The sequence below is a fragment of the Crocuta crocuta genome, unplaced genomic scaffold (assembly GCF_008692635.1).
Source record: "Crocuta crocuta isolate KB4526 unplaced genomic scaffold, BGI_CrCroc_1.0 scaffold318, whole genome shotgun sequence".
NCBI classification, from domain to species: domain Eukaryota; kingdom Metazoa; phylum Chordata; class Mammalia; order Carnivora; family Hyaenidae; genus Crocuta; species Crocuta crocuta.
Window position 1 is genome coordinate 1,340,987 of NW_027531425.1, and position 13,526 is coordinate 1,354,512.

The following is a 13,526-nucleotide window of genomic DNA, read 5'->3' on the forward strand; positions in this document are numbered from 1 at the left end:
TGGGGTTGTTACCTGATTCCTAAACAAGCCTGTGTGTGTGTGTGTGTGTGTGTGTGTGTGTGTGTGTCTTCTGTCCACATAAATGACAATGATGCAGAAACATTAACTGACCTCAGATACTCAGTGTCATGTACCTCATGAATCCTCTCGAGTGCCCATTATTAATCCTATTGATTTGTGATCAAACCAGTCTTTCCTGTCGTGATTAAGGCTTAAAATGTTAATGTTGTGTTCATTTTTATTTTTATTTTTTGTAAGCACTGGGACCCTGGGCAAGTCCCATTATCTCTTATTTTTTAATTTTTTAAAAAAATAAAAAAGAATTTTAAATCGTTTATTGTCAAGTTGGTTTCCATATAACACCCAGGGCTCATTCCCATAAGTGCNGGGTTCATTTTTAAATGGCTAAAAGCAGATTGGGCAGGGTACCGTGGGAACAATCTGTGAACCTAGTCTTAATTTGATGAAGGAGTGGCATTGAGCCCTGTGGGGTAGGTTCTTCTGCCGCAAGGAGTTTTTTAAAAAATCAACTCAAGGGGTTGTTACATTTTATGCTGAAAGATCTGAAAAACAAGTGCCAGATAAACTTTTTATCTTACTGAACCTTGGAAAGTTGAAATTTGATTTTTAACAACATAGCATCCAGAAGAGTTCATATGTCACAGTTTCTCATCTGTTTTGAGGCAATTGGGGATTTATTTTTACTGTGGGTTTTCATCCCTGCTTGAACTTCAAAAATCAGGTTAAAGGCAAAGTTTATAAATGGGTAGTTTTCTTTCATAACTTAGACATTATTTTTTAACCATGTTATACCTTCAAGTGGCATGTCCCCCCACCCCCCATTCCAGATGACATCTGGGAGGATTTTCTTCACCATGTTCTCTTCTTACACTTCCTAGTTAATATTTCACAGCAGCCCATTTAAGGATGTTCCTCAGAGGTTGAACAGCTTCTATGGAATAATCAGGGAAGTGTTCATTTGATTTTACTATTTAGGATTTTATTTATTGGTCAGTTGTTGGCTCATAGAAATGCCGACAGTAGGTTTCATTCCATTTCATCATAATTGGGTTCTGAGGTGCTGAGAATGTCAGTCAGGGAACAGGGATGCTTGGAAAAGGGTCTGTTGCTCATCGTCTAACAGGAAAGATGAAAAGGTATAGCACCCTCGAATTTCCTTTCCTCTACTTATGGCACTTTTTGGATTGTAAAGCATTTGTTAAAGTGTTAGAGAATGGTTAGCAGCTCAGGAAATGTGTAGAACTCGAATCATTTTGCCTTTATTCCCCTTTGTGGCAGTGCTGAGGAAAGTACTGGGGTGGGGGGTTGGGATTTGAATTATTTGTTGCTTCAGTAAAGGGTACATGTGATTTGGAGTCGGTTTTAACTTAAAGGGGAAATCCTTAGCCCACGTGTACGTGTCAGCCGTCATCCAGCATCCGTCAGTACATCTGCGCCTGTAAGCTACCGGGCTAAGTTGATGCTAAAAGAAATCTTTTTGTGTCTAATCTCTTTAGCAGGGGGAGCAATCTCAGAACTGTTATGAAGACCCCTTGAAGTTCTTCGATCTTCCCCACTTTGCCATCATGTGGCCTCTGGACGCTGTGGTCAGTCATTTGAGATTGACTTTAATTTAAAACAAAGGCCTCTGCTTCCGACCCAGGAGGTGGAAGGAATGAATCGTATGTTTGAATGAAGAAGTGAATTATGGAAGAAGAGTACATGGCCCTTCCCTTTCAAGCATAAGTCCAAATAGGCTCTCAGGAATGAGGATTTGTGAAGACATCCCACAGGAGTTTTGACTCATTCAGGCTTCAGTGCTTAGTTCTGTTGCTGGACAAAAGAGACCAGGGTTGCTCATCTAACTCTTGTACCCAGGATCATTTTGACCTGACATTTCCTGTCTCCTATTTGCCTTTCATCCTCCGTGCATGTCCTCGAGTGACTTATTCTTACCTGAAGTTTTGCTGCCGGTGTCCTAGAAAAACTTAAGTTGCATATTCTGTCTTCCATTTTTAAACTCCCTCTCTTACCAGATACCTCCTCTATTTCCATATTGTGTACAGAGGAGGGGCAGAAAGTGCTTGAAAGATTTCAAGTGTTCAGAAAGGGAAGAAAGATCAGGCTCCCGCTTTTTAACATACCCCATTTTGCTCAAGAAGCTGGGCTGTAAGAGGGTCAAGGCTTTTCTTTGTTTTCCTTGCATTGCATGGTCTCCTCCAGGGGTGGTTCGTTCTCATTAATCATGGATTTTGAAGATAGCTCGTTTCATCCATCTGCAGCAGAGAATCATCCGTAGTTCACATTGCTTCACCTGCGCTGGCTTACGGAGAGGGAAGCAGACCAACGTGCCTCTCACCGGGCTTCGTTTTTATTGGGGTGGGGGATCTATGCAAGGGACTAATATCAACCCGTCCGAAATCAAAGAAGCAGCAGCAGCACAGTTCAAATCAAAGATCAAGGAAAAAAAAATTTTTTTTATCATTGCTTGTGGAGGTCGGTCCTTCCCATCAGTCATCTCTTCCTTCTTGTAACCCCGCTCCTTCTCCCTACTGCCTGTTTTCAGTCTCTTCCTTTCTGTGAAAGGTTGCTTAGCTTTTTAAGAAAATTTTTTACTTTCTGCTTTTTGCTTTTGCTGTTCTTTGTATAAAAAGTAGCAAATTGGATAGACGTGCAAACATGAGGTGTTTGAAATTCTCTGAAGACCCAGAGTCCAGAGACCGGGTGTGGAGAGGAGGGCTGGCCAGCCTCTCTGAGCAGAGCACTCTCTCAGTCCAACCAGAGGCCCTCACCCTGGGTGGCCGTTTCTGCTGCATTCTCAAAGGAGGATTTCAGCGCTCCTGTGCTCCCTGTGAGCTCCCTGAGCCACAGGTGCCCCTGTAGCCGGCCATACACGCTGATTATCTTTTTGGATTTTAGGAGAGCAATCAAAGTAGACTGACGTCAGGAAGAGCCTCTTTCTCCCACTCCATCTTTTAGAACCAGAATGTTCAGTAGTTGAAGTAAGAGCTCCCCCGGAGTCGATTGCAAAATGTCTGTATTTTTAGACACCACCACTTTTTTCCCGTCAAATTCTTATGCTGTGAATTTCATTTTGTATTTCACATCAGACCCGTGGTCGAGATTGGCGAGTGGCTCTTTCGACGTGTTTTTTGTTTTGCAGACATTTCCATTCCATTTCTCTGTGTACTGTGCACCGTCACAAGTGGTGTGGCACTGAAGGTCTCTGCCTTACTTCCTGGGCAAAGCCGCTTGGTGTCCTTGTGCACCAGGACGTTTATGCTGTGTCCACCTGCTAAGCCGGCTGCTGAGAGAATCGGCTTCAGCCCTGTCAGGGGGCCCCAGGCAGCAGCTCCCTCGTAATTATTTATGCTTCTGGAATTTCTTTCAGCTCCTAAAACTTTCTATCCAATTTGATTTTCTCAGTGTGTACAATATATGCATATTCTCCTCTTTTTTGTCATTCCTCCCCCCCCCATTTCGTTTTTTAATGTTCCATAGTTTTGTACAAGACGAGACTTAGCCTTGGGTACTTCTTGCTGAAGCTTTAATGCTTTGTAAATAAAAGCGGATGTTTATTAAAGCACAGGTGTAAGATGTTTGTTTGCAGACGCTGATCGCTTCTGAAACTCACCAGCCACTTGGACTTGTGTGACTGAAAACGCAGTTTACTGTTGCCGTGTTAGCTCTCTCTGTGTGGAGTTGTGCACCTGGAGGGGTTAGGGGGTGGTCGTGGGGTCTGGAGTTCGGCCTCTAGACAAGATTATAAATAGTTCAAGCAGAGGGGTGGTATTAAACCACAAAGAATGTCCAGGAGTCATCTCTCTCCAGATTCTTTAATTCTGTAAGTGTAAGTGCTTGGTAGAGGCCACAGCGCCAGGAGATGCTCAGGATGCTACAGGAATGCACGTGAGGGCATTCCTTCCTCCCAAGCATCTTTATCTTGAAGTGTAAGTACCATTGAATCCCTCTTTTAAAAAAAAAATTTTTTTAATGTTTTATTTGTTTTTGAGACAGACGGAGCGTGAATGAGGGAGGGTCAGAGACGGAGGGAGACACAGAATCCGAAGCAGGCTCCAGGCCTCAAGCTGTCAGCACAGAGCCTGACTGACCTCAGCCAAACTTGGACGCTTAACCCACTGAGCCATCCAGGCGCCCCTAAATTCCTCTTTATTAGACTTTTAAAAAAAGTCTAGACTAAATAAATAGGGGCACGTGAGTGGCTCAGTCATTTGAGTGTCGATTTTGCTCAGGTCATGATCTCACACAGTTCGTGAGTTCTAGCCCCTCATAGGGCTCTGTGCTGACAGCTCAGAGCCTGGAGCCTGCTTCGGATCCTGTGTCTGTCTGTCTGTCTCTCTGCCCCTCTCCCACTTGTGCTCACTCAAAAATTAAATAAAAAAACAAACATTAAAATAGAGTAAATAGCTTTCAAATGCATTGAAATAGCCTTCAAAAACTCCTAAAGTCTATTTAGTATTTAAGTCTTTGATTTTAATCATTGTCAAATTGTCAAATTTTAGCAGTGTCTACTGCTAATTTTTTCTGTTCTATGACTAAGAAACCGTCTTTGACATCATAGCTGTTTTCATAGCAATCTTGACCCGTGTGAATGATGAGCTCCTCTGTTCTGTAAAGCGAGTGGGCCTAGGCGTCCTCTTCCCTAGAAAACCCCTTCAGTGCCCCTAGGAAGGAGGAAGGTGTAGGATGGGGGAGAGGGGCCCTGCGGGGCACCCCTCTCCCCCAGCTTTGCTGATAAACACTCGGATTCTGAAAGGGCGGCTTGGTCCTTGTCTTTATGAATTCTTTCTCTCTTTCTCTCTCTCTCTTTCTCTTTCTCTCTCTTTCTTTCTTTCTTTCTTTCTTTCTTTCTTTCTTTCTTTCTCTCTCTCTTTCTTTCTCTCTCTCTCTCTCTCTCTCTCTTTCTTTCTTTCTTTCTTCTTTCTTTCTTATTTTTGAACAAAGACAGAGCATGTGCTGGGGAGGGGCAGAGAGAGAGGGAGACACAGGATCTGAAACAGATTCCAAGCTCCAAGCTGTCAGCACACAGCCCATCGTGGGGCTCAAACTCCTGAACCGCGAGATCACGACCTGAGCCGAAGTTGGAAGCTTAACCAACTGAGCCACGCGGGCGTCCCCATGAATTCTCATTTCTATTTAAAATTCCTTACACATGACCAGTGTTGCACACTTTACAAAGTGTTTTCATGTACAGTTTATTGTTTGATGCCCAAAGTGACCTTCCTGAAGTCGGCAAGGAGGTCTTAATTTACAAAGGAGGGAACAGAAATAGAAACCGAGGAAGGATCAGTCAGTTGCCTTCCCATCCAAAGTTCTTAATCCTTTTATTACAGAAGGTTAAGGAGCTTTTAAAATCAATGATAACTTAATGCAACATAATGTATTTTTTTTTTTTTTGACTTGGTGTTTGGTTTCTTAGTTGGTCAGATTTAACTGGGGTTTTGAAGCCCTTTAATTTGGATCCCACAACTCGGAGAGGAGGAGCAGGGAGTGAGGAAGAATGTAGCTTCACTACGCATTTGAGGTCATTTGGAAATTCACTTCAGCTTCTGAAGTCTCTTTGTCTTCACGAGAGGGTGGATTTAAATTCATGACAAGGGCATGAAAAGAGTGGAGCCTGGTGAAGTGATCACTAACACACAAGAACAAGTAAAGCAGCACCTTTGTGCCTTTTTTGCCTGCCTTGTGGTCTCGGCTGTTTTGTAAGGACTGGACTTGTGTTTGTTGAGTTGCAGTGTTCCATTGACTGGGCGCATCCTGTTTTGTGCTGTTGAAGGCTATCTCCCATCAACGGAATTAAGCTATGACATCATAGAGGGTTCACTTGGAATGCCTCGGGGGACTGGCTGACGGTGGTGAGACGCCCAGAGACATGAAGCTTTCAGCTGCCGGTCTCCTCGGAAGCCTGGTGTTCGCCTTCTGTCTGCCTTTGGTGGTGACTTTACCGAAAACCCTGGCCATCCCTAAGAAGCTGCAAGAAGCCGTGGGGAAGGTCATTGTCAATGCCACAACCTGTACTGCCACCTGTGGCCTTGGCTATAAGGAAGAGACCATCTGCGAGGTGGGCCCCGATGGCGTGAGGAGAAAGTGTACTTCTCAGCGCTTGGAATGTCTGACCAACTGGATCTGCGGCATGCTCCATTTCACCGTTCCCAGAGGGAAGGGGTTCGAGCTCAACTGTCTGAGTTCGGACATCCTGGAGATCGGGCAGGAAGCCTTCCGGTTTACCTGGAGACTTGCTCGGGGTATCATCTCTACTGACGATGAGATCTTCAAACCCTTCCGTGCCAGCTCCTATGTTGTGAGGTTTCCCTCTGTTCAGGAGTATGACTCTGGGACATACCGGTGTGATGTGCAGCTGCTAAAAAACTTGAGACCTGTCAAGAGGCTCTATTTTGGGCTGCGGGTCCTTCCCCCTGACTTGGTGAACCTGAATTTCCATAAGTCCCTTACTGAGAATCAGAAGTTAGTTGATATGGGCCTGGAAGTGAATCTAGACAACCATTCTGAGCCTCGTCGCCCACCGTGGAAAAAGAAAGTGGTTGTAGCCTTGGGGATAGGAGTTGTCGGTGGAGTGGCTGGTGGAGTGTTGATGGCCATTGGCCTGGGCTTTGGGCTGAGGGTGCTCTATAGCAGTGCCAGCCTCGAGTCCTTAACAGCCTTGAAGGATTGGCTGCCCAGGACCCTGGACCAGCTGTTTAGGAAGCCAGGCTAGCTTTTCAAAGGATTATCTGGCTGTGTGATTGTGGCTCAGCCAGGAGGGAGGGCCTCCACTACCAAAACAGTGAGTGGGTCCCAGGACAGGGGCAACAGCATGGCAGTGTAATGGGCGCTGCTCTGCCTCTTCGTGTCCCAGGTAGATCTCTTCCTGGTCATCCCTGTCCACGTGGCACCCGGGAAGCCTGACTGTAGGCCCCTCCCCTGTCCCTGGGGAAAAGATTATGTCTTTCATAAGTTGAGGCCTCTCCACCTACATCCCTTCTGAGCGGTATAATCACGTAGAAGGATATATTAATAGCTTTTCTAGCGGAAACCTTTTCTTCTTCAATAAAAATAATTCACAGTGGCTGCGCGGAGACCTGACCTTCTCTGCTCTTTAGTTAAAAATCTGCATATGTGTAAATTGTCCCATCATCAGCCTAGCTCTCTTTTCCCTCTGATTTCATAAGACATTGAGCACATTGCTTTGGAGGAGGGCATATGTCCGTGTGTGGCAGAGCCGAGGCCGTTAGTAATGGCATCTGACCCGGGTATGTAACAGTCACTGAATAAATTGCCCCTTGTCTACTCCCCCCGTGAAGCCTCTGGGCTCAGTGGTAAATGGACTCCTGGTAAAACACTGGATTCTTCACAAGGTGGGTTTCCCCTGAATAAGCTCCTTGGCTTGCTCCCTATTCCTGTTCTAGCTCTCGCAGTGCCCTGAAGTGTGTGCTCCCGGAAAGGTCAAGTGTATTGGTTTCTTACAGCAGCCAGGGCTGTCCAAGGAAGGACTAAGGCCTTCCTACCTCCGTAGGAAATACATCCTAAGACCCAGAGACCATTGAGGCATGTGAGATAATTGGCTCATGGAATCGTCTTAAAAGGCCCTTAGCTAATTAACCTGAGCTAATTCGGAGAGAATTAGAGCATCTCTTCCCCTCCATTTTCTCTAGCTGCTGACAGGGTAGCAGATGTTAAGACTTGGACTAGTGGTTCTCCAGCTATGTGTCCGAGTCACCTGGATAAGCTTTTGAAAAATAAGATTCCTGACCCCCAACCCTGAGGATGCTAACTCAGCTTAAATTATGGCTCATGGCTCACTGTTATTCTATAAAAACGATTACAGAGGCTCCTGGCTGGCTTGGTCAGTAGAGCATGTGGCTCTTGATCCTCTGGGTCATGAGTTTGAGTCCCACATTTTAGCTTAAGTAAAAAAAGTTAAAATTTTCAACACCGTAGAAAAATGGGAAGAAAAGTTTGATGACAGTCCATTTGTCCTCTACTTAGATTCACCAGTTGTGAATGCTTTGCAGCATTTATCATTCTGAATAGATGCTGGTTTTACTGAACCACTTGGAAGTTAGTCACATTGTGACCCTTCACTCCTAAATCACAGGTGCATCTGCTAATAAAGGTTTTTCTGTACAACTGAGGTATCTTCATCACACCTGAGGAAATGAACAATTCCCTAATCTTACATAATAGTTGATACCTCATCTTGCCCACCTTCTAAAATCTGATGTCCTTTTGGTTTTTGATCCAGGATCGAATGAAGGTTCACCTACTACCTGTGGTTGTTTCTCTTAAGTCTTATTTCACAACAGACCCCCTGGGTTTTTTGTTGCTGTGTTTGTGTGACATTGATTTTATTGAAAAGTCCAGCTGGGCCAGTTGTCTGGGATAGTCCCCCACAGTCCGGGTGTGTCGTCATTGTTACATGACCGGATTGCCGAGGAATGGGTCTTCCAACATTTTTGACAACAGCTCCACGCACATGATGTCCACTGCTCACCACAGGTGTGTGGTGTCAGGGTGGCTCCTTACCGATAAGCATGATGATCTGGTTAAGGTGGTGACTGCCAGGTCTCTCCAAAGGTGTATATTTTTTTCTCTTGTAATTACCTATTTGTGGAACAATACTTTGTGATTATCTGGTTTCCTAGAAGCCATTAGTGCCTTGGAATCCATTCACAATCCTTGTCTATTACCTGCCGGAGACTGCAGAATGGCGTCTTTAATGTGCCCTTGCTGTATTTATTAGGCTGCGTTTTTCTGTAAAGAAGAGCTACTCTTTTTGAACTCTCCATAGATTATTTTTTTTAGTGTATTATGTGTAATCCATTAATGTCCTATTTTTGATGTTTAAATTGTCCCCAATTTTGGCCAGTGAGAGTCCCTTCAAGCCAGCTCTTCTCTTCCTTTTGTTGTGGTCCCATTTGCTTTAGAATGTGTCCTTGCTTTCTAGAACAACAAGATCCACACTGGGACCTTGCTTTCTCCAAGGGATTCTGGTTTCCTTGTGGTGTGGGGAGTAGTATTTAGAAGCCAGGGTCTGGGTGCTGAATGTGCTCACTGCCACTGGGGAGTCATTACACTTAGGTTCTTTCATTGTCCCAGGTACACATCAATCATGAGTTCAAAGCATCTCTTGTTTTTCAAAGCTTTATAGGTAATTCCGGTATAGAGCGAAGATTGAAGACCACTGACGTAGGGTCACACAAAGTGTACAGTCTACTATCACGCTTATTTTGAAAAGATCTTAAATTTTCCACGCACCCTTTCCCCCATTCTCCCTCAGAGGGGATGGGCTTCGGAAGACCTGGCGTGTGCTTCTGGCTCCTATTGATTGTAGTGGAGGAAGCGGACAGACTCACGTGTGTGTGAGGGTCAGAGGAGCGTAGTCCTGCGAGTAAAACCGCTGGAAGCCGCGAAGGGCCGGACGGGAGGGAGAGAGTGTTTCTAATGAAGCACGTTAGTTCGGCTCTGGGCTGCGGGCTTGGGCACCCGGGAGAGCGCTTGCTACCCTTGGAAAGACCATAAAACAGTACCTTTAGATCTAATGGACTCCGTATGATGTTGCTGAGGAGGGAGGAGGGCTTAAGAGGGACGTTGCCCATTTTACAGATGGGGGGCCAGACCAAGAAGAGTGGAGTGACCTGTCCAGCCCCTGGGTAAGCCCATAGTCGAGCAGGGGATGGAATATTGTGCAGCTCTAGGCTCCCAGCCTTCTGTGCTTTGGGCTCTCGAATTTTGACTCTGAGGATGGGAAGGGATTGAACAGGGAAGAGGGGAGGAAAAAAAGCCCCTCCGATGTGTTATTAAAGACCAGAACGCAATTCAGTTCATTAATGCTGTGCATGTCATCTGCCTCTGGAGGGATGGTCAAGGCCATGCTAAGACTAAAATTTGGGTTCTAGGCTGGCCGGTGCTCCCAGCAGCCCCTTTGGGTGCAGAGTGGAAGGGATTAGCCCATTGTACCACTGTCCGCACTGGCCCCTCCTGGGGGCCGGCATCCTGGGCTCATTGCGGAACGCAGAGGAGCATGCTGCGGTGCAGTCAGCATGGAGCCCTTCCCACTTGGTACGGAAAGACTTGAACACAAGGCTGTACAAGCATGTCACCGTGCGTCTCAGAGCCAACGGAAGCTTGACAAGTGTTTGTTGAATGCAGTAGAGAATGTTGCAGCTGCAAGCTGAGTAGGATCCCAATTCTCTTGGCTGCTGAGAGCAGAGACTAGAGGCAAGCTTGCTACGTGGGGCCACTGTAACCCTGCAGGGAGGTTTTCCTTTGGCACCATTGAGTCCGGAACTGTCAAATGTCTTAGAAATTGGGGAAGGCAGAAGCAATGCCATCACAAGCAGTGTTTGCTGCCCCGTGTCAGGTAAAGCCAGTGCAGCCTGGCCAGGTGCCTGCTCGTGCTCTGCTCAGGCCTGTCTTAAAGCCCCTTGGGCCAGTTCTTCCCCCTCCCAGGGATGCATGAAGCAGGTGGGACTCTGTCTTGTTCCTTCCTTGGAGCTAACTGTGTGAAGGGGAGGGCATCAGCTCCAAGCCTGGGGTTCGAGAACAGGTCAGGAGGCATGCTTCAGCCCGATGATAAAAACACCCGCAGCAGGTGCCAGCTGCCTTGTCAGGTTGAGAAATCATCTTTATTTAAGAACTGCCTGCTACCAGAGTCAATAAATAACTACCATTACAAGAAGTACAAGAGAGACAAACAATAGGCCAATGGAAGTGGTTCCATTTCAACAAAGATGGGGTCAGGTCGGTGGTCCGGAGAAGCCCTAGCCCTCGCCCAGCCACGAGACTAAGCTGTGCAGGCCCTGGATGGGGCTGGGTCAGTTGGAGTCTAGGGGCCAAGGCAGGGTGCACCCCAGCTAAGGATACTCGGCTTCCTAGGGCCTTGGGGCAACATTATCTGACCTATTTGTTTTCCTCCCCGGCTTCCCTTTATTATCCTGCCTTCCTAAAGTCTATGACCCTATATACAGCTACCAGGCTCCTCTTTCCATGGAGCTTTTAGAAGTCCCTTAAACATGCCCACCTAGTCCCTCACACCACGCCGGGAGCCTCTCTGGCAACCTCAGTCATCACAGGATGATGCCCAGGGTAGGTCTGATCTGGGAAAATGGGGCACCACACTTGAGCCTCAAAACGAAGTTTGAGAAGTCTAGCCCTCCGACCCGAAGATGCCCAGCTGGCCGTCACATATCTGAGCCAGGAAGAGAAAAGGGGGTCCTCTGGGCGGGGAGGAGATGAAGGAATACGATGTCCTCAGCCAGCTTGGGCTCTTGCCCAGGGTAGACCAGATGGCCCTGGTGCTGTCGAGAGACAATGTCCTCCACAAAATGCCTGAGGTGAGCTTCCCCCCTTGGTGACTGACGGCTGTCCCCACCCATACGGGAAGGAGCTGCAGCAGAAAGGAGCTCCAAGACTTGGCGCTAGAGGGACATTCAACAGCATGCCCTCACACACCCAGACTTCACCTAACCTAGACCCCAGGCCAACAGCTGTCAAAATTCCTTAAAGCTCCCTAGAAAAGGAAGAAGCCTCTAAATTACTCACCTTAGGGCCTCATTGCAGAAGCTCTTCCTGATGTCTAATCTCAGATCTCCTGTTATTTTATCAAAAGAAAAAAAAAAGCCCCTCCTCATGGCCTTTCCATCCCGTGGCCCATCTGTATCATTTCATGGCCCGGCTGGACCGCGAGACCTGATCTGGAGAGAGCCCCTGTCCCCCTGAAGGCGAGGTATACAAGACTGTTAGAGCAATGAGGACTGAGTAGCCAAGACCAGGGCCACAGGGACCTGGAGGCTGAGCCCAAGTATACGCAGGACAGAGAGAGACTGTCTCCCTTGGCCCTGACTGCAGGCTGTCTCTGTCCCTAGTCCTCAAGGCACTTACTGGCCACTAAGCTGTGGGGTAAAGCACTTGTTTGTGGCTGTCCCCCTTGTCTCTGCCTCTGAGGCTTGGTGTGTGAGTGGGGAGAGATCCAAAATTGACTACTGACCACAGCAGGAGTGAGACTCAGCCCATCTGAGCAGAGACGAGGAACATCAGAGGCCCCTCGGGCAGGAAGGGGGGCTCTTCTGCCTGCATGCAAGCTCCTGTCCAAGCCTCCTCACCAGGAGGCGAGTCTGTTTTATAAGCTTGCATGTCCTCAGGTCACCTACGGTCTTACTAAACCTTAATTCATACTCTGCCCAAGCTCTCAGGCTGCAGGAGCCTGCGTTTTCGTACACAGCTCTCCATCTTCCAGACAAGTTCGATGGGGTCCTCTCGGGCTGGGTTTTCCTAGCTAAAAACCCGTCCTAGGCTTTCCAGAGGGTCTGCTTTCCTCCCCTTTGCCAATGGACCTCATTAGAACTAAGACTCTTGGTCGTAAGTGCCTTTTGACTCAAGCAAGCTCAGGGACTGCAGTCTCCAGCCTTACTGGTGACGTCCTGTGCGAAACCAGCTCATCCCTCTGGCCCCAGCATCTAGACACCTGTCCCCCTGTTTCCCCCGCTGCAGCCCAAGGCAGTGAGGCAGGACTCAGCTAAACCTTGGAAGCAGGTTTTGTACCCTCAGCATCCCCCTTGTGGTAGAGCTGGGGACAGTCCAGCGCACAGCCACAGGGGACCAGGAAGGGTGCTAGACCGCTTGGGGTCTCTGTGTTCAGAATGTAGTCACTTAGCTGAGCCCGCAGCACCTTGCATGGGGGGTGGGAGGTTATGGATAGGAGCAGTTGAGGAGGGTTTGGTCAGTGGCTCCAGGGAGGCGGTCCTGGGCCGGGGGATGGGAGCAGCAGTAGCCCGGAGAAGTGGTGTGAGCTGATATTTTAAAAAAATTGTAGCGGGTAAACATCAACATAAGCCTGCCCTGGAAAAGAGAGCAGGACTTAAAAGTTAAAAACCCGTAACAAAATAGAGTTCTAACTGTAAACTACAGAAGCCAGGCTCTGGGGTCCTCGGTGGGCCTATCCCCTACAAGGGCCCTTGTGAAGGGCCACCTGTCACAGCATGGGCTGGGGGAGGGGGGGGTGGTTCCTGGTTGTGCCACCACTGCTGCCTGGATTTGTGGAATCCCTGTCCTTGTTTGGGTGCCTTTCCCTGGAGCAAGGGTAAAGGTGGCAGAGGGCTTCAAGCCAGCACTGTATGTTGAGGGCCCAGGCTCGAAAGGCGAAGGATTGGTATCTCCCGGCATTGGCCCGTGCCTTGGGCTGGGACCCAGCCATGCCGATCTCCCCACCTGAACCTCTTGAAGCAGAGTTTTCATAGCCCTTTGCCCTTCTCAACACTTTCTTAATCAGGCAGTAGCCATTCAGCACTGCCCTCTTCCTCGGGACAGACGGCCTGGGATAGGAAGTTCGGACAGGCTGTGTGACCTCGGGAAGTCCCTAACCCCTCTGTTCCCTCATTTGTAAGGTGAGGGGCTTCGGCAAGTTGGGCTCGAAAGCCTCCTCCGGCTCCGATGTCCTGTGACTGGTAATGTACCCAGAGCACATGATAGGACGCCCCTAAATTTATTAGTGCCTCTTTCTTCCGGGA

The 13,526-nt window shown here is 47.9% G+C and overlaps 2 protein-coding genes across 4 annotated transcripts in view; both read left to right on the top strand.

Moving 5' to 3' along the window:
- RBBP5 (RB binding protein 5, histone lysine methyltransferase complex subunit) overlaps positions 1-5,823 on the top strand; it is a 38,075-nt gene extending 32,252 nt beyond the window's left edge. For 2 of the 3 annotated variants that reach the window (XM_077771938.1, XM_077771939.1), the window contains exon 14: positions 1,518-3,583. In XM_077771938.1, the coding sequence (XP_077628064.1) occupies positions 1,518-1,546 (29 nt within the window). In that variant the 3' untranslated portion in view covers positions 1,547-3,583. Of the gene's footprint in view, positions 1-1,517; positions 3,584-5,756 lie in introns of those variants that run through there. The other variant, XM_077771940.1, reaches the window with a different exon arrangement.
- Positions 5,824-5,893: 70 nt separating this feature from the next.
- TMEM81 (transmembrane protein 81) lies at positions 5,894-7,082 on the top strand. The gene has a single exon (XM_077771941.1). It carries the CDS (start codon positions 5,894-5,896, stop codon positions 6,734-6,736), a length of 843 nt encoding a protein of 280 aa, XP_077628067.1. The 3' UTR covers positions 6,737-7,082.
- Positions 7,083-13,526: the final 6,444 nt, after the last annotated feature.

Excerpts from the sequence above, each read along its gene's own strand:
- TMEM81 (XM_077771941.1), top strand. The coding sequence starts at position 5,894 with ATGAAGCTTTCAGCTGCCGGTCTCCTCGGAAGCCTGGTGTTCGCCTTC.